This window comes from Battus philenor, unplaced genomic scaffold, assembly GCF_028537555.1.
Source record: "Battus philenor isolate CCGP_79_NKW_IND1 unplaced genomic scaffold, ilBatPhil1.0.hap1 SCAF_12, whole genome shotgun sequence".
Classification (NCBI taxonomy): domain Eukaryota; kingdom Metazoa; phylum Arthropoda; class Insecta; order Lepidoptera; family Papilionidae; genus Battus; species Battus philenor.
In genome coordinates, this window is record NW_027181674.1 from 6493006 (window position 1) to 6515306 (window position 22301).

At 31.9% G+C, this 22301-nt stretch overlaps 1 protein-coding gene across 1 annotated transcript in view; it reads right to left on the reverse strand.

Moving 5' to 3' along the window:
• Positions 1 to 11355: 11355 nt before the first annotated feature.
• The window catches only part of LOC137932968 (pancreatic lipase-related protein 2-like), a 40719-nt gene continuing 29773 nt past the window's right edge, over positions 11356 to 22301 (reverse strand). Inside the window, exons 3-8 of the mRNA XM_068776662.1 lie at positions 19908 to 20046; positions 17572 to 17685; positions 15067 to 15218; positions 13135 to 13355; positions 12404 to 12560; positions 11356 to 11688 (exon numbers count right to left, since the gene is read on the reverse strand). Of these exons, the coding sequence (XP_068632763.1) occupies positions 11589 to 11688; positions 12404 to 12560; positions 13135 to 13355; positions 15067 to 15218; positions 17572 to 17685; positions 19908 to 20046 (883 nt within the window). The 3' untranslated portion in view covers positions 11356 to 11588. The remainder of the gene's footprint in view (positions 11689 to 12403; positions 12561 to 13134; positions 13356 to 15066; positions 15219 to 17571; positions 17686 to 19907; positions 20047 to 22301) is intronic.

Genomic DNA, 22301 nt, shown 5'->3' on the forward strand with positions numbered 1-22301 from the left:
AAAGGATCGCGCGAAAATGCCCTTTGGATTGTAAGTATCTGTTTTATATAAAGTTTATAGTGTATTAATCATAGATTTTCAATTATTGCATATTACATATATTAAATTGTATTTATTTCTAAACATATCTCTACGTAAATGGAATAACATCGATTTTAAAATAAAATTCTAGAGCTAGATGTTTTTGTACAAACTAACTTTTTAAAAATTTATTAATTCTTACTCATTTGTAATTTGATAAGAATCCAATTATGGAACTATCATAGGATTTGCACAGCGAGTTTTGGTATCATTCTTGTTTCTTTTTTTTGATTGAAATTATTATAAAATTTGGTACAATTTTGAAAAAAGGACAAATAATTTTTAATTCTTGTTTTCGGGAATTTTACAACTAAACATTCTGTGAATTTTATATAATTGAATCTAGGTTAAATTGATAATATGGCCAGATCACACTTTTGGGTAGAAAAATGTTAGTGTCAATTGTACAAATAATATTCTTTGCGATTTGAAACAATCTTAATTGACGTTAGTCTAATATGAGGAAAACCATTTAATCATAAGGTTAGAATTTGCTTAAATACCATCCCGTAGTAATATTCTTAGGTTTATCATCATTATCAGCCAGCCGTATGACGTCCAGTGATAGTCATAGGCCCTCCCTCATATTTTCAATATGAAGGGGCATGCATCCAGCGTCTTTTATCGATCTTAATAAGATCGTTTGTCACCTTGTAGGTGGACAGCTGCTTTTACTGGCCCGTGGTCTCCAGTCCAGAAATTTAAGATCTCAGCAAATATTTCTTTACATCTCTAGTTTCTGGTCTAGACCTATTGAAATAAACAGAGTAATAATCATACTCAGACTTTCGCACAGGGCCGTCTTGCCAGTACTTGCTAAAATATTTTCTATAAAAAAACTGAAAATAGTTATGCAGAGAGTCTGTTACCAACGTATATCTCTTGAGATTCATATTGTGTTTATAATTCTAATCATATTAAGAGTGTAAAGGAAGGGACATTATATTGGTTTTAGAATTTCGCTCCTGTAGAAAAAAATGTAAATAAATACATTTTAATAAACTCTTTTATGATTTTTTGTTCGGTTAAGAATAAAAATAAATTATTAACTTTCATTTTGTTATCGTCTGCCGTTATCTTAGTATGACATTTGACATCCGCATATCTTTTCGAGTCATTGACTTTGAGAGGTTATGTCAAACATATTTCGTAGTGTCAATGTCAATCAGTATTACCTCATTTTTTTACATTTTCTGTAAAACTTGTAAATCTGTGAAAACTAATGTGATTTTTATCACCGTTTTATTCTTTAATTTACATTAATTTACACATATTATTTAATTATTATAATACTAGCGTGAGTTACACGTGAAAGTTTCTGCCCTTTTATAATAAATTCTTTCTATTTTAGTTTTGTTTATTTTATTTTAAGCACCATTGTTAAGGTTGTCGGAATACGCTGGATACAAATCGCTTCCAACTGGTCCTATTGGAAATGTATGGGAAATTCTATGTCCATCTGTGAAAGTCATATGGCTCTAACGATTATGATGGTATCTATGTAACTGAGTAATATATCTGAGATGTAACCACATTTGATAATACACGGAGTTGTTTGGACGGTGAATTAGGCGATTTATTCAATGTGATGACATTTCTTGTAAAGTCTACGTTTGTTTTCAGCATCTTAATAACGGGCCTGCTAGCTTTTGGCGCCTACTGGACGACGAAGTATTTAATGAACATGCCCGATTCACACGCGACATCTGCATCTTCGACGCCAAATCTTTCTGAAACCATAGCGTAAATGTGTACAGTATTATTTATTTAAAAATATAATGTAATGATACGTAAAAGTTGCCAGTTAAAATTATAGTTGACTATTTCGCTAACTCATATGCTGCTTCAGTTACATTATAAAAAATAATGCTTTTTTTCATATTTAATTTATTGTAGCAAATGTAATTGAAACAATTTTTTAATACTTTATGTATGCATAATTTTTGAATAAATTAGTAAGTAGTAGTTATGAACACTGTTATTTTATATTTCGTCTTCGTCCTCCCTGTACGGTTACACCCAAATATATGTATGTTAAAAATACCGATTTGACTGCGAGATAAGAATTGCTGTTACGATTATTCTTTCTGTTTTAAATATTGCAGCAAATTTGATTCAGGAGCAAGATTCATAGTAGAAAAACCTACCGTTAATCTCTTATTGTACGAAACCATGAGCATAAATCACGCAGATATCAATATCTTGAAACTTGTCCATAGACGCCCACTGCAAAGCCTTCTTCAATCGCTATGATCTTGCGCTGCCCGCATCCAGCGACTTCCTGGGACTTCAACTATCGCTTCAGTCCACCTAGTGTGGGGCCTACCCACGCCGCGTCTACCAGCTTGGGACTGAGTAGTGATACTCAAAAATCTTTCGACCTCATTTCACGAACGATGTGCCCCGCTCAGTGCCATTTTAGATGAGCAATTCTACAAGCTACGTCCGTAACAATGGCTCTTCTGGGATCTCCTCATTTGTGATTTGACCTTGCAGCCTAACTTCGAACATAGCTCTGTTTGTTGCTGGTATCAATAGGGTCAGTGGTCGCTTACGATCACGACCACGTCTCGTCACCTATTAAATATTAGTTCTCTGTTAATAAAAATTGTAAAAATTAGTTAAGCAGTACCGGTCACTTTTAATTGAAGTTTGGAGTTTTAGTCATTCTGGCTTTTACAGATTTGTAGAACTCGCGGGCACCGACGAGTGGATCGAGAACCTACATAATGACAATCTTCAATATGAGTTAAATCTTGTATTTGATTAAAATTAAACTCTTATTATAATTGATAATAGGGCACTGATTATTACTTTAGAATATCATATAACATCAACAAAGACATGTCAAGTTATTTATGACAAGCTACAAAAGATGTATCTTTTATTAATGATTTTGAGGTGTTTAATTTTAATCTAGTTCACACGAGTGAAATTGTGAAATAAAAATTACGAATATACTTAACCAATCAATATTTTTCTATGTAATCTACGTAATTATCTCCCACAGCATGCATAACTCTTTTCTACAACGTGATTAAACTAAAAAAAGTTTTAAGTATAATGAATTATCTAAGTACAGTGCTTAAATGATCTTGTTTCAGACGACAATTCGCTTTTAATTCACACTATCATGACACAGTCTTCCGGTTCAGAAATTGGCTTGTGTTTAAGAAGTGCATATCTTAAATGGCTGATTACGAGCAGCGCTAAAACGGTCAGCGTGACAATGTTTTGATCTTCTACTAAGTCTTTTATTTGGCGTCTATCGGGTGATATGATGACGTGACTTATGTTTAAATTCTCTCATTATTGCCTCTGAAAGGTAACTTAGATTAGCTTTGCTGGAATGACTTTTTGTGGCCTTGTGGCGTTCGTTCTTCTATATAATGTACAAAATAATTATTTGACAGCGGGAAGTCTTTATTTGGTTTTATTAATCAAATAAAAATGACAATATTATGACAAGTTACGACAGCAATATTTTCATTTGAAATCTTAGTTTGTGACAATATTTCTATTGAAATTATTTATTAATTGTTTATGTCAGTATTTTGACGACATGGCGTTTGGATAGTAAGTAAGTATGATTATTTTAAGGAGTTATAACCCACGTATCGGTTATTTTGTGATATATCTACAGCTTACTGCAGACATCATCGTCATCATCATTATTTCTGTCATAGCACGTCCACTATTGAACATTTCCGGTAGGACCGGTAAAAAGCGGCTTGCAATCCGCCTTTATACGACCTTAACAAAGTCTTCTGTTAACGTTGTGGGCGGACATACTACGTTGCTGTTCCGTGGTCTCCATTCTAAAACCTTAAGGCACCAGCAGTCAACTGCCCGCAAAGTATTGAGAGTTAGTAAACTCTTAATTTTGTGTTTAAGACGGCTTTGTTTTTATTTTTCTCTCAACAGTGGTGCTTAATCGCACGATGACCTACTTATCCCGGTTTTTATTTGATATTACCGAAGATTTTCTTCCCAAGAAATCTGAAGTCTATATCTCTACTAAATAAAATATTTCTCATTACCACGGAGTAGGTTATTTAATTGATCGTTTAAATTAATATGATTATATATCCCTTTCAGTTTGCTGGTGTTTTGCATTTTTGTATTCGGAGTGCATTTTTGTTTTCAATACATGTTGTTTCTATCGAATAAAACGAAATTAAATGAAACAGTTTCTGAACAGTTGAAGTGCGGAGAAGAAAGAATTGAAGGGAAAGTGTTCGAATACGAATAAATACGTTATTTAATAGTTTGAAATTTTATTGTATACAATGTCCGACCGGTACTGCTGTACCTTGCGTTCCGTAAGCGCACGGCAAAGCAGTGTCGATTGGACTAAATTTGAATAGAGAACAGATTTGTACAGAGGAGTTATTATACTATATTTAAGTCAGAAAATATTTAAATAGTAACTTGAGTACGTCAGCAGAAATGCCTTACAGATCATAGGTCTGTTAAATATTAATATAATGCATTTGGACAAAATGAAATGCCAAACTCTTAGTTGGCATTGGAACGCTCCATGGAGGGACTAGGTGCTCTGAGGGAACAAGAGACGAGCGGTAACCTACGACGTTGTTAATTTTTCATGAAATCTTATAGTCACCGCATTTGTACGGATTAGCTAAGAAATTACACTCATGATCATAATGTAACGTATAAAATAATCGGAGTTAAAAATATTATTGATTGTGTTTCGTCGTTCAATGAGCCAAAGAGAGGATTATGCTTGGGATTTGTCAACGAGATCGAATTCGGAAATGAGGAGATCCGTAGACGAACAAAAGTAGTAACCCGTTGGATTGGTAAATTGAATGAATTTACCAATCCAACGGGATTGAATGATGGTGAGCAGGCTACATAGCGTGCAGAACTGATGGCCGCTTGGAACATAAAATTCTGGAGTGGAGACCGGTATTTGCAGCGTAGGATGTCCACCCCCAAAAAGAACTGACGACGTTTTGGTTAACAAAAGTTATTACACTGTGATAAAAAAAAAATATTTCAAGTTGCTCCATTTGATAAATGACAAATAGATTACTTATAGGACTCTTTTGATTTGTCAAACATTTGATGGAAATCCCACCCACAAGGATAGGCAATCGTTATAAGTTTTTAACTCTTGCTGCGGACTTTTACTACCGCTTCCATTGTAAATCTATAGGGGAGGCTTATGTCGATTAAAATGATGATGATGATGATTGGACACTTAGGGATAGATGTTTTGAGTTACTCTGTGTTTTTATTTAGAAAATAAAAGTGATGCTTTTTATATTTCCTGCAGCTTTGTAACACATTTGGTGATAGCTTTTTATTTATATAGAGTATAGATATTATAATATATCGCCGTCAACACCTAAGGAAATTATAAGTCCGAAATTGCAAATTTTCAGAAGTGAAAAACTAAATATTAGTTATATTTCAAAAACTGATATACTTAAAATTATAAACTTTGTAAAGGCTAATTTTATACCAAACAATCGTTGAATATTTATATTTTGTTTAATCTTGTTTGTATTTTACCTTGTTCATTAAAGACACAAAAATACCTTACCTATCTCCGCCATTTTTAGCTTGAAAATTATAGAAAAAATTGGCATGGTGTATTGATACTCGTAGATTATAAATATTCAAACACGTAATTAAAAAGGGCGACTTTCGTTTCATATGGAGGGAGTGGCGATATGAAGTTATTGTTGTAAATATAATCAAACTAATCTTATAAACTTTGTAAATTGATCGATATAACGTTCGTAGAACAGAAACAATATTGTAGTATCCTCTTTCCTATGGAAACGCTAGAAGGTATCATATGATACTTTCTCGAAACCACAAGTCCAATTCTCGCTTTCTAAAGGGAGAGTGTTTAACATAAATAACTACGTAGTAAAGATGGAATAGTGAAAAATAAATTTGTTACAAATCCTAAGGTATAATAGAAATCCGACTTTTTAAATTAGAAATTGTGCTCGACAAGCTTTGTAATTTTTATACCGGCCTTTCGCGGTATTCCTGTATTCGCTGTAAACATGCGCGAATAGTTCTTTATGGTCGTAATAAGCAGGATATTAAAGTTTACAAACGTTTACTTCGGAATGGCAATATTGGAACAAATATGTAAAATGTTTGTAACAATGCTTTTCAAATTGATTAAAGACTCCAGTAACTATCGTGATTAGTAGCCTACTACTATTATTCTGCTGTAGTTTAATATCTTGCGATGACTCACCCAGTATTGTAAGTAATTTGTGACATTAATTGATATTTAACGATATGTAATTAATAATACTGACCACTTGTAGCGCCATAATAAGAATGCTAGAAGAGCTTAATTTATACAAATTAGAATTGGGTTTAACTCCCTTATAATAGCATCCTTGAAGTTAAGGCTACGAGGCTTGCAGTCGTGCCGTGATCTAGGAATGGCCCACAATAAACTCAGAACTGGTCACTTTTACAACGTCCTCAATACGTCAATAGAATAATTAATTCCCAAGCTTTTATGATTTCAAAAATTCTTAACACTGTAAAAGGTTTTTTAAGTTATTGTTTAATGAACTTCTCAAATCAATTGCATCATAATTCAGAGATATGGAAGTGTATTATATATATAACCAGAGCCTGGTGCAGCCATAGGCCACAAGGCCCGGCCCAGAGCGGCGCCTAAGGTCAGGATTTACTTGAAAAAAAAATATAACTTTTTTTCGTTTATTTTTACAGGATAAGTGGTTTGAGTTGTGTAAAAAATATTAATTTCTGGATGTTTCTGAACGGGGACAGCGAAAAGCTTTGGACCCATTGGCGGCAAATTCGTAAATCGACACAGTTGCCTACAAAAGAGTTATTAATTTAATGAACTCTAAAAAAGATATAACAAGCCTGGCTTTATTTCTTGTTCAACTATTAATACTAGTGAATGCTTTTATACCTATCGTGTGACGGTCAGCTCTGGTGTACCAACTTGGCTGCCCTGTGGCCATTGACTCTCTGTTTATTTATGTTTACTAATTTTATTGGCATTTACATTTAATTGAATAAGGAAGAAGAAAAGATTGAATTGAAAAGAAGAGATTTAAAAAAATCAGTATTCAGCATTATAAACGATACTCTTTCAAATTCATGCCTACAAAAAAAAAAGGAAACCGCTGATTATTTTAAATTTTTTGAGAAATTTAAATATTTTCAGGGTCGTCGTAACCGGAGCGGTGATAGCTGCGGTGATATTCGGTATTAGATACATTGTAGACTTGTCAAATAACAATGAGGAAATTGTTAGTATCACCGATCCTAGCTAGATAAATATATACACGGAGTAAAAATAGAATATTTATTCCAAACGCAGAAGCACTCATTACAACTACCAAAGGCATATTTGTAATAATATCAATCGCAGACCTTTTTTACTCACAGATCACTTTCAAAATTTCGATGGTTTCGATATTGTAGCTGCATTGTTACCATATTTTAAAACTCAAAATAATGTGAATATGAAAATCTGACTACAGAAATTTTGTGCTGTGGCAGAGTTCCTACCACATATGAATAGTTTTCGAAAAAAGAGAGAGAATAAATTGGTTAAGTAATTAATTGACTTTATATGTGAATATATAAGTTTATATGTTAGAATCGCAAAGCTTAAAATATGAGTAAGGTGCAGTATAACCTATATTTTAGTTCTTCAGTGGAAGCAGATAAATTTCCATGGACAAATGGTGAAACCTCATTCTTTGCACGTTATGTCTCCGTGGAGTTTCACCTGGCCAACTTTGAGAATCATTGTTATAAATAGTAGTTGGAATTTTAATTATAGATTATTTTTTATCACAGACAAGCATAATAGAGAATTTTGTGTAAGTTCTGTGACTAAAATATTATTTGCAATCATGAGATCACTGTTATAAAAACCACAAAAAATAGAATGAATACTTGATTCGTTATTATACATGCAAAATGTATAATGCAAAATGTTAATTTAATGTTTATTTGTAGTTCTCTGATTATCATTCGGGAAAGAAGTAGTTTGTTAAGTCAATCATATTTATATATATAACGAAAAAAAAAACACTGTTTATTGAGATATCCTAATTTTAGTTCATCCATAGTTCAACCTATAAATGTATGCTTAAAATATTATAATTATTTGTAATTGTATATGTACGGTGTCAGAAATTGTTGTGGATTATATTAAGCTGGTTAATAATAAGTAGCAAAAACTGTATATAAAATTATAACAGATTTTATTATATGTATGAAATGTCACATCATATATTGGCAGACTAGTTTCACTAATAAGTTTATACGACTCAAGCAAGTTTGTTAATTTCATGTATCATAATCTACAAATCGAAAAATATTGATTTCTTGATAAATTTACAATCATTATGACTTTAAAGAAACCTTGTATATATTCAAAACCAGGTTATATACTTGTTCTGGTCATAACTCATGAGGTACACTAGTGGTCACTGTAAATGAACCGTTGTAGATAATAATATGCTTAAATAAATCTCTGGTTGTGGTTTTATACTTAATGTTTTAATGACGAGTAAAACAACTGTTTAGTATTTTTTATCATGTGTTTTATTTTCTTTTAATATTAAGGCATTTTTACTTCTTAATTTTAGATATACATACTTAGTGTGGCCATAAATACTGTTACAAATAAAAATAAATAAAACAATATTTTTTATTATATTAATTTAGTTAACAGATTAAATTACACACATGGGTATTAACCGATTTAAGTGGCGGTTTGGTAGGGTGTTAGCTACGAAGAAGTAAGCGAGTTCGAAATTTTTGGGAAAAAGGTATCAAAATATCAACAAGTGTATCAAGATACCATTCTAGAGAAGGTAGTTAAGCCCCACAATACAATACAATGTTTAATAACCAAGAATGGTCCTTTCAGTAAGGCTTGACGCCGGGTCATAAGGCTCTATCCACCCAATCTTGATTAACGAACGTTCCGTACTTCATTAGAGCTGAACACTGTCCATCATTTAGTCCTAGTTTTAGAGAGTAAGGCTTGCTTCTTAGAGCTATGGCCTTAACGCCATGGTAATTCTGGATCCCTAAAAGAAGTTATTCGATTGGCAGTGAATAACTTTCCCATAGAGTGTGTGGTCTTATTTATTACTGGCCTTAATGTTTAAAGAACTGTATTGCAGCCAATGGATACCACTTAGAATAAGCTTAATATATTTTCAATGGTTCAATGTTAATGTATTAAATGAATAAACTGTAATAGTAATAAATGTTATATACAATAAATAATGTTGTTTTTTGTAACAATATTTACAGCAAGACTAAGTACATCTAAATTATTAGAATCAACAGTTTTGTCTATATTATTTGCGGCTATACTAAGTATTAATGAATCTTTTTAAAATCATATAATTTTTTTTATTCTTTTGCATTTGTATTTGAATTAAGTAAGAAGCGAGAAGCGAGACGTTTCGGCTGCTGTTTTTTTAACTAATTATTTTTTTGTTGTAGCTGTTTTTAATGATTAATTGAATTGTATTAATTATTTTATTATCTAATGTGTCACTAAAATAATAAATTACTCTAATGTCTTGTTTTATTGACGATATGCAGACATTTTGCGGCTCACGTCGTAATTTAAAGGTTCGTTCTGATTTAATGTCATTAATAACAATTTTTTTCTAATTATCTACAAACTTAGGTGTAATACAAACCGCACAATTTCAAAATCACATAAAAATAGTCCGAATTAAAAGAGACCTCACAGTATTTCAAAATATCTTAGTGTGTCATCATTCGTGGTAACTGTTTCATTAATGACATGTAAGGTTTTATTCATTTTGAAACGCTGTAACAGGTTGTAAGGAAATTGTTAACAAAAAGCCTTACGTAATAGTGTTCTACCAGAAAACTGTTTTAATTAAAATAATTTTAAAATTATTTCATGATCAGTAAAAGGTGCCTCCAATTCTGTGTTAGTTGAGATTTAAGTACGTCACCAGTACAATTCAATTGTTATTTAGTATAAAACAAGTTATATTTAGAAATTGTCCCTCCCACTATCCTATTTAAGAACAGAGAACAAGTAATCTTAACAAGATCTACAAATTAAGCGTTTTAAATCTTAAAGCTAAAAATCTTGCTCCATAAATTGGTCTGCCTTTAATTATAATTTAATTAATTGCTAAAGCTATGTACATATAGATACATGTCTTAGGAATGGACATTTTTAATTATGAAACACTTATAAATTAATTGTGCAGGTACATAAAATGGTTTTATTACTACACGCATAAGATCAATTAAGTGAATTTTAATCAAACGATAAACTTCCTTACAATGGTTTCGTTGTTATAGTACTACTGAAATCGCTGTACCGCCTTTGGAAAGCGCGGTAAGATGGAGGCCGAGAAAAAGCACGAGAGCCGCTGCTGCGAGTAATGACGGCGGATTGACGGAACCTTGCGGCCGATACTCCTCTTCGTTTCGCCGCGCAAATACCTAAGGCCCGGTACAGCAGTTTCGGTAACACTAGTTAAAAATTGCCTTAAAGGTAAGATGGTAGTAGACATTGCTTTCTTCTTTCTCATTATTAATTAAAAGTTGTGCTATATACTAAATATACAAGGACGTTAACACTTCTTAACCATTACATTATCTATAATATTGAAAGTTGAACTAATCAACAAGTTCTGTTGAATGTCTACGTATTTAGAAGAAGAAGCAAGTTGACTATATCGGTTCCTGTAACACATGTGATAAAGTAGTATTTTTGTGATTTAAAACGAGAGATTATTTAACGCTTATTAATTGTGACAACAACATTAGTTTTACACAATTATTTTGTAACATTAATTCGCGTGAAGAACACAGTGTATCAAATTAGTTTATTTATTTAGTCAATGCGTTATTATTATGACTGGTCACTATGAATATGATTTTTCAAACTCAACATGCAAACAGTAGTACTTGCTTTAGTGAGACCTTATTTGTGCGGTATATGCAAATTTTAATCCATTTAAAATATAATTAATAAAATTACCACTAGAAAAAACAGCGAGTAGGATATTGTACTCGTATATCTGGCTAACGAGACATGAAGGCATCTGCTTGTATATGTCCCGGCTGGTATAAGTTTTTGTTGTTTCATTCTCTTGAAGAACAATAAAAACAGAATACATGGAAATTTAATAACAGTCAACTATAAATGAATTTCAGGTAGTATTTTCAAATAACGAAAGTGATTAAAGAAAATCCAAAACTAATTAATTTACCAGAGTATAATAATGGTCATACATTAAAGCAATTGCTTGTTATTTCGTAAAGTTTTAAGTAATTTTTATAACTACTCCTATGGTTTTTATTGCGATGTTTTGCGGTCACTATCCACTGCACAAAAACAGGTTAAAGTGTATTAACGAGTTAGTTCATTTTATGAATGCTGCAAATAACAGAAGTCTTTTTTTATTACTGAGTAAAATTTTCAACTTAAAAGATACACATTCTTATTTCTTTTTATTGTTTTTTCGCTTCGGATATAAACCATCTATTCCTTTTCCAAACGGTGTTGCTGCGTTTGTTGTTAAGTAGTACGAACCTTTTGCTCTGAAACGAAACATATTAGCGATAAGTTAATTAAGATAAAGTTTTATTATTTAGCTGTTGTAGCAAAGACTAGATTGCTTTTTGTTGTAAGTAAAAGTAAAGTATAAAAATTAAGAAACAATTTTAAATTAAAATTTAGAAAATATCTTTAAAGCGGTTTAGTAGGTCAAAGCAACAAATACCAAGATGTTCTTGTGTCATATGAAATTGGTTCAAACGGTTCAATATTGGAGTTTAATTTAAAGTTATTCATACAATATGCATAACTAAATGCTATTAAAATCTTATGAAAAAGGATGGTGTATTTATGTTTTATTATGTATTTATGATATATTAGTATTTTACATTTATCTCATGAAAAAGGATAGTATATTTCATCGTCATTATCATTTTAGCCGGAGAACGTTGAGTGTTAGACATCGGCCTTCACCAACGATTTCCTGCAAGATCCGTTGGTAATGAACTTCCTTCAGTATCTTCCAACGACCTTATCTGCCTAAGGTATATTTGATTAATAGAATGAATACAAAGTTGTCTTTCATATTTGTTTTTGAATTTTCTGCAAATAGCTTACGTGTTGAATAACATTACTACTTATTGCAATTGGGAGTTTTAAATTAGTTTCTGTGTTATCAAAATAAGAAAAAAAAGCATTAATAATTGAAATTTCAATTAAAACGTAATGTATAGTATATATAAACAAGCGTTAGTTTACTTTGGATCACAGTTTGCACCCATGTAGACCATGCCCGTTTCAGGTTTTGGATTTTCTTTAAATTTGTGATAAGATTCCGCGGGTGAGGCAGGAAATGCTTCTGGATTCCGTACGGACTCGGCGTAAAATCTCCATGAACGCCAATGGCTGCACAAATCTGAAATTTAATTTTTATATCATTTTGATAATAAAATAATAAATATTTAATGAATTTAAATATTTTAACATATTTATCGTATTTTCTCACGTCGCATTGAATAATCAAAAAAACAAACAACAGGCCTGGCCTGGCCCTTAACCACTGAAATATTGATAACATCAAGATCCCATTGGCATACTTAACGGCCCGGGTTGAGGCGCCCAAAGGAGTTATTGAGCTTAAAAATTGTAAATTTAGCCTTCGGCGCTATACCATCTTAAGCTTGGTATCTGTAAAGGATAAATGAAAAACAGTATTCGTTCATAAACAGTTGGTGTGACTATTACAACCGTTTTACTTTGAAATGCGATCAAATTTTTAACAATAAAAAATAAGTTATGCAAACATAAGGTAACAAATGAATATTTTCTTCAAAAAATATTTAAAACGTAGTCCATAGCATCGATTGAAATTTCCATTATGGTTACTGGTTCGATACGATGATTGACAGTCCGATATAATTTGTTAACTTTGGCATATTACAAAAATTCATTATCTAAGGTATTCAAACTTGTGGAGATTTTATACTTACTGTCTTCGGAGAGCGGTATAGGTGCAAATCTTGGGCAACCGGGCTGTATCCTTTTGCCACCGTTTGGCCAGAAGTCAGCGGTTCCGGTACGAACCGGGGCACCATATCCACCAGCGTCGGTGTGTATAACGTCCACAAACTCGGCGTCATTTTCATTCACATGTTCCATCACTATGCCGTCTGGATAAAAGGCGGGAAAGGCTGGGTCGAGTGCTGTTAGCCTGTAATATGATATGTACACTAATATAAACAACAAGCTGGTACCTTTGCGCTCCAAGTGACTCGAACTGCCTATTTTGGGTGTTATTTTATAAAATCATGATAATTTTTAAAATTGCCAAAAAAACTTCTGGCGTTTTGTACCTATGATTACGGACGAAAAGAGCTCACAAATACCTTGTTCCTTCAAGCATGGTAGCTTGTCTTTCTAATATTGCTAATTTTATATATTTTTTTATTTTAATGCAATTGTTATAAATATAAACATGATTTTCATTTATATATGAATTGTTATAATTTCTCCGTCACGAAACTTTTCTATAAGAGTTCTTAGGCCTCATGTTATATACTAGCTATCCCATGCACGTTTTCTGAACTTAATAAATTCTCTCTTAACACTTCTTTTGGGTAGAAATTTGCAAAATACCTTCTTTACATCAACTTTATTTAGCAAAAGGAACATAATTAACATATTTAAAGTCTTTAAGCCTTATAACACCAGAGATATCGTGACAAGTCAGTACAAAGGTGGAAATTACTTGTTTATAAATCGATTACACGAACAGAAATCTTCTGCAGTAACGATAGTAAACTCATATTCGTATCAGCAATATTGCCTCTTAAAATTACCCGTTCTTTGCCATCTTTTATTCTTTAATAATTTTGTTTAACTTTTGGGAAACGACGGTCTGTCGTCTAATTCCTTATCATTTGCTATTCCGAAAAACATAAAAAAACAGTTATTTATAACGTTATTGATGCATATCATTTTAATGGCCCCAATTTTTTTTGCCAAATATTAACATGTACAATTTAAATGTTATTGTCGTATACTCAGCTAAACAAATACAAAACACAGAAATGTGCAATTATTGCTATTGTTGTGGATTCGGTAAACGAATTCGGGGAATGTTCAATTTACATAGATTCGACACACGAGAGCCAATGAAAACAGTTTTTATACTAACGAAATGTTACTGTATAAAAATTGAGTTCGTAATGTGCAATGTATTTTTTTGTTTGAATTTGTACAAAGATTTTTCTTTTTAGTTTTCCAGCAAAACAAAGTGTTTTGAGATTGACTAATATACTTTATTTTTTAATATTTCTATAACTGTTGAAGTTCTTTCAGGATTTTGTATTTTTATTCTCACACGCCTTTCTAAGATTATTAATTTATGCGGTTTATAAATATTGTCTCTACATCTCTACATTTATCATTGTAGTGGTAACTTTGAAAAAGATATCAATCGTCGAATTCAATTCGGCTGGGCAGCATTGGGCAAACTTTGAAACACCTTCTAGCCCAATATGAGGATTATTTGACCTCGATCAATTTGTTTTAACAGCATGAACTAAAGGCAAGCTGACAGTCACTCAACGAGACAAGGAGGTTGAGCTTTAAAATCCGTAGACGAACAAAAGATATTGATATTGCCCAGCCGAATATGAAGTTGTAGTGATTGTAGGCAAGCCAAATAGCTCGCAAAACACACGCTGGAGCCTTGAGGTTCTGGAGTTGAGACCATAGACAGGCAAGTGCAGCGTAAGACGTCCACCCACTAGATGAAGACACTGGATATGGACTGCTGCCAAATGCTCTTATTAGAAATCTATGGGGAGGCGTAAGTGGTGATGATGATACGGCAACTATTTGTCATGGAACTATTACTTAACATTCAAACGACGAATAAAATCAAACATTGCGGTTACCTTTTGATTGTTTTGTTAAATTTATTCCTAAGCTCGCGCGCCATGTACCCTGCCACGTGACTTCCAAGAGAGTGACCTATTAGATGCAGCTTATCCAACTGCAAGCCGGCTTCTGTTAATTTGTGTAGATACTCGGCAGTTATGGCACCTACCTGCGGAAGAATAACATAATCTTACCTTTTATTTTATTTAGTGAAAAATAAGACAATTGGTTATTATTCATAATGCATCAATCGTTCTTGTAATAAATACTTCAAACGTTGTTAAATTTCATTTAGAAAAGCAATCGCCGAGTTTCTGACCCGGTCTTCTCGGCGGAATAACATTGCCGGTGATAGCTTACTGCTAATAAATTTTGATTATATTAAGATAATTTTTAGTTTCAAAAGTGCGTGGTAGTGCCTACTTAAATAAAGGTTATTTGAATCAATACCTATCTTTTAAGTGCAATGTCTGCAAAGAACTGTAATACTATAAAAAGGAAGGAATAGTTGATGTAGATTAAAAAACTGGTCGTACCAAAGGACACGTAGTAGGGATAACAATGGTCCCAGTAAGGGTTTGTCTAATAGTCGTGCGGAGAGGAAGAGTTACTATCGATCTAGTTTATTTATGTTATGAGACTACATCACAACATACATGTAAATCCGTTAACTATCGACTTGTATCATTTATTAAATACAACCGAGAAAAAAAAAACAATAATTAACTCAAGTCAGATCATATTAAACTTCCTTTAAAACTTTTATATATTTCTTGCATATATTAAAGTTTAATATTTTCTTTCATATATTATTTAATGAAAACATTACCTAACACACATGAACCTTACAATAGATAACACAAGGTTAGAAATACGACCGCATGTTATATAACTTAAAAAAAAACAACACTGTAATCTCTGTTCATACAAGCTGAGCATAAAAAAGGCTCTGGGAGTTTTATAGAATTAAAGTCAAGAGAAAAATGGCTATAGACATGTAATTGTACACAACAATATAATACTTTTAATTATGCTACATGCTAATAATAACCCAACAATTAAAAACTCAATAAATTAATAAAATAAAAGTATACATAAAAGATATATCTGAAATTATGGAAGCAATTTTTATATATTGGTACATGCTTTAGATAAGTATGCTATTTGTAAGGTAATAATGAATAACATCCTTTTGAATCGATTGTAACAACCGGTTTGAATTACTGCGTAAACATCGCCTTGTTCAAGACATGATGCACATTAATGTTTTCTGTAAGGTTAAGGTTACGATTGTCTGTGTACACATTTCGTGCGCGAGCGCTCGATAATCTTGAATGATGTTTACGCAAGAAAGAGCAATGACACAAATGAAACAAAGGTAAAATTGGAAACCAATAAATTAGTAAATGTGTAAACTCAAATCCGTTTTTGTGCAGTGGATAGGGACCGCATAAAAAATCGCCAAAATATCTCCCGCAGAAAATAAAAACTTAAAACCTTTTATAAGGTTTTTCCAACGAGGAATTTTAATTTTGACTAGGTATTCATAAAATGTAAATTATTCGTAGTGTTGTAGTACGCTAAAGTTCTCGTGGTAATGTTGTTTAAAAAGGCTTTCAGCCTGTCACAAAACCTCTCACTCGTTTAGAGTAGACTATTTTCAGTTACCATGAAATTGAAGGTTAGTTTTTGCGACGGCTATTGTTTTAGTAAATGTTTGGGTCTCGATAGCTACAAGAACCTACCTAATAATTTTTCATTGCAAACTTAGTCCATAATCCAATGTTTTAATTTACAAAAAAAATACGCAAATAATAAGACAGTACAAAAACAGTTTGAATATATTTAAATTCAAAAATCCTTTGCACATCATAGGATGTACTATCACAAGCGTATACATTGCGTATAGAAAGATTTACTGACTGGATGATGTCCTTACGCATACAAAATTTCTATTGTCGCTACATAACTAAAATGTAACATAATATATTTTCATTTAATGCTTGTGTTTGTTAGTAATCTAATTAAACAATATCCATCTTTTTTCTTAGGGTTAAGCGAAGTTTGCAGGGGTGTAACATTAGAATATAAATATATATTTGATTTTGCAAAAACATTTTGATATGTTCTTATGTCAAAAAATTTGCATATTGTTTATATATATCTTCGAAATATAACTAGATGATCATTAGATAAATAATCGCGTAGTTATACAGTATAATAAAATATAAATTGTGCTACTAAATATTAAGATACAATGCTTACAATTTAGAAATTGTTTCTTGTTTACAACTTATTACTTCTAGGACCCAAATACCAGAAGTTGCAACACCAATGAAATTATGCATATATATTATCAGAGTTGGACATTATTGGAGGCCATAGAAGTGCTTTCAAGGCTGGAATTTTTAAATAAATGTACTTATTTACTTATAAATATTTTTTTTTTCATTTTATACGAAACTCAAGACAATAATAAACGCATATTATACTTATTTGCTACAATAAAAGTGTTAACGTACCTTTTTGGTATTTCTGGCAGCATTGACTAGATAAGAGCCGTGTGCCATATTCGACCAGTCCAAGAGCACGATATTGGTATTTGGTCTCGCATCCAGATACGCAGCGACCATGACCTAAGAAGAATAAAAATTTCATTCAACATACTACATTTATAATAGTATTTCTCTTTTAATATAACAGTATATAATCTAGTTAAAAGAGTTTTTTACATCTCGAAAAGATTAGTCACACAAACAAAATATTACAACTAAAAACGGATTGTGTACCAATAACTTCTATGTGACAAAAATAGAAATTGAGGACGGCAAATAAATAAATGTGTGCATAGTCGGTCATATAAACAAACAAATAAAAAGACAACATAGTTGAACGTGTTATGATTCCTAAAAAAACTCTTTCATTGCACACTGACCTCAGGCGATATCGTTAAACTGGTTCTATTATAAATTTTCCACATGGTTACGAAAACTAAATTGTAAGTGGAAACATTCATGTTCGTGACAAAAAACATTTATGCGGTTATTAAACGAATTACGCTGTATGACGAGTGGAAAGTTCAGACATTTAGTTATACTGTTACGTTTCAAAATAAAAAATAAACGTATGTTAGAGTATTTTATTAGTAAACACTGTTTATTTAACAATTGAACCATTAGTCTAGCATCTCTTTTATTTTTGGATGTTATTTATATCTATATATATTTATCGTCATCATGTCTGCCGATGCCAGACCTACGTCTTCAACGACCTATATCTTCTGTACATATGCTCAAAGACCGCCAAGATGACAGGTCTTCCACTGGCTGTATTCATCTATTTCTTGCGACCATCTATGTCATCGATCTAACTCGCGAGGGGCCTACCCACGCCGCATTTATTAGCATTACAATTAAATGTAATAAAGTACAGAATAAAGAATGTAAAAGAAAAAGGATACTCATTATCTGACACGTTAAAATATGTATTCTGTTTTGGCATGTTTGAGTGTGACGGGTCATTGTTGCTCTATTGACATTTACAGATTCAGCGGGTTGGAGCGTGCCCTCCCTGCACAGATGGCGATTAGCTTAAACCTAGCAAAGCAAAGCTCGTAGAATCCCTCAGGAGTTTCAGCTCGGCCGCATAGAATTTTATTAGCGTATTGGGATTTTTGGTATTATTTTTGTAATGATAATGCGGTAAAACTCATTGATAGGTACAACAAAAAGGTTTACATGTAAAAAAAATATATTTTTACGTTTCATATGCATTCGTCACTAGAACATATTTTATTTATTTATAATTATATATAAATAAATGTATAAATACCTTTATTTTTTTATTTATTAACAAGTATTTAATTATAAGCATTTTATTATATATATAAATGCTTTATTGTATTTGTGGAGTCAAACACAATAATTGTTTCTGAAATAAAAGAAACGACATTCAAAGCATTTAACTCCTATTAATTAGTTATATAAGTTAGTTAAGTTAAGTAATAACTTGAATAAATAATCATTAATTAAGATAATTCAAATAAATTAATTATAATGGAAAGTATGTATTCCTTACATTTATTATTATTTTTAAACGTGAAATTGCACGACAAAAATTTTGTAAAGAATTTCTTAATTTTAATCATTTGTACGTTGTATTACCTTATCTAAAATATATAATTAAGAACACAAAATACCTTCACATCGCTCAAAAACAAAGCAAAAAAGCACCAAACCCTGGCTCTAGATGGCCATGTATCTCTGTCACTCACTAAAGGGTCATTTTAGTAAATACTGGAACATAATATTGAAAAAAGGACAGATATTATAAGTTATAAGAGTTCGTCAAATGTTTTATTGACATTATATTATTATTATTATCAGGTTTTAACAGGACGTGGAGGTTTTCTTTTAAAGTATGTAATGTCGTAAATATTAGGATTCTTACATAATTAAACAAATGTTCAATTGTATTCTTCTCTGTTGTGTCATAAAAAGCTGTCCCATAAATCAACGAAAAGCAAAGATCGTGTGATAAGGCAGATAATGGCTAACTACAGAAAATTTATACAAAAATGTAAATCTTTATAGCACAGAAAGATTTATTTATATATAGTTAAAGTAAGGCTATTGCTATATGAATTATTGTCTGTCATTAATAAAATAGTTGCGGTAACATGAAAGTGAAAAAATGTAAGTGTATGTGTTCGTAATACGTGACGGATTTTTTTTTAATTATTTAACCGCTACCTATTCGATTCAGGTTTGTCGTTGATTTATGGGAAACACTGTTTAATTAAATAGATATTAAGGAAGCCTCAAAGATAGGTATTCTCTAAATACACATGTGTTATTACCTGTACACTCTCTTGCTGTGCCGTCTCGATGAAGCCATGGATATACAGCACAGTTGCATTGCTCCTGTCGAATCCTTTGACGTCGAGCAGGTCGATGGCTTTATACAGTGGAATGTCTGTGTATTCGTTCGCTGTATTTCTATGCCGAAATAAAAAAAACAGTTTTTCAGAAACGAAACTTTATATAGGACTTATTAAATAAAAAAGCTATGAAAAGCGAAACGATTTGTACACTTTTATTATATGCATTTTAAACAGATGTTTCATCATTATTTTTCTAGCCTAATTATTCCAATACTTAGACTGTAAACCAAAAAAGACTATAAAGACTGAAAGAACCTTCCACTGTAGAATTCACATATATGACAATAGTGTTGTATATTGTGCACTATATAAAATATATATGTGATACATAATATCTCAACCATAACTGAAATTTTATAAAAAAATGGTCTACAACAAAACAGCGATATATAAAAAAGTTAAGTCTTGACCAGAAAATAATTCTAAATAATTAACAAGAAGAAGAGACATCGTTTCTCTTACACATGTATAATATAAGTTACTACCTGAATTTTAAATTTACATAAATTTGTATTTATATTATTATTGCTATTTAAATTTATATCAATAATTTACATAAAGTTCATTTTTTACACTGCAAGTTTGATGTTTTCACTAAAAATATTTCAATGTTAATTTTTTATTTGATTAACGTCATAGTTAAATAAATATTATTCAATACCGGACGAAGACAAATTAAAAAATACAAAAATCATAAAAATTGGTTCAGCCTTTCCTTATTTATAAAAGGGGTAAGAAACACAACTTTGTTTTATACAGGATGATTGGTTATAGATGTTAAAGCTATTATAAGGGTAAAATGTATAGCTCATTTGTGGCCAATTAATGTATGCTATATTCTATCTAAAATCAATGGTTTCAGAAATAATTAATAACCTTATCATAATTATATTAAGAGAGAGCCTTTTGGAAATTCGAATTGCTACATATTAAAATTAATTATTGTTTACCACCTATCCATACAGATTTTATAATACCAGAAGTTATTAGAAGTCACATATAATTAGAACGAATAAATATATCAGAGATGTCACTTTATACAGGTTTATTAGAAATGGTTGAAAAACCTATTATCCTGTAGATAACTGGATTTTCGTACTATATAATGTAAGATAATATAAGTATTTCGAATATTGCTATAGATTATAAGTTTAATTTTAATTGTTAAATATTAACATTTGGCAGTTACTCTACGTAAAATAACATAGGTACTGTATACAGTATGCATTCAGTAAACAGAAAAAAAAACATTTAATATAGAATCATTCATTTGTGAATATAATTGTTATAATCGTCATCATATCACGCGATAGACATCATAGTATGTCGTAGGCCTCTCTCAAAAATCGCCATTATGACCGGTTCCTGCGCTGCCCGCTTTCAGCTACTTCTTGCGACTTTGACTAAGTCGTCGGTCCACCTAGCGAAGAGCTGACCCACGACGCCCCCTTTTTTTGCTTATATGCTCATGGCTGAGAGTCGTGTCCAATACAAAGGTATTTAATGGAATCAGGCGTTACCTTGCGGAAGTCCATCTTAAGTAAGAAAAGGACCAATATTTAGCCACTTCCGCACATGCAGTGGTAGTCGTGCAACAAAGTGCACCACCCGCCAGCCCGCTGATAAATGCGTATGCGGCAAACAAAGCGAATCACACAACCGCCACCGCAAAATTACTCAACACATGTTTCACCCCTCCACGGGGCATCTTCCGGAGTTGTGTTACACTGATTAGTGCCTGTGTTTCTATATATACTCAGTGTTTGGCACTAATCGGTGTGGCTAAATATTGGTCCTTTTCTTACAATACAAAAGTCTCCGCCACCACTTACGCCGAGTCTTAAAGCTATCTAAGGGGGATATACTATAATCGCCATGCTTGGCAGGCCGGTTGGCGATCACAGTGCAGTATTATGGAACTCAAACGAAGCTGCTGCCTATCTCCTGGTAACTCGTTTGTGAGTAATAGCGATCCTATATAACTAATGTACAAAGTGTAAATTACATGTGATAGTATCCCGGGAATCGAGCCCGCGATCTACGTACCTTTCAGTCCTGTACCACAGTACCAAGATCGGCTTATAACTATAATAAAATAAAATACGTATAAGTATAAACGCTTTTTACCCTGTTATATGAGAATACAGAGCGAGTTTAATTGCTTTCTCACTACAAAACAAACTATCACGTGTAATCATTTCGTGTGAATACATCCGACGTTCGTTAAAAGGATTCTCGGCATTGACTCTTTACGAAGCCATTTCAATTCTAATTACATAGCGGAAGAGTATTTTCAATATCGCACGAAGC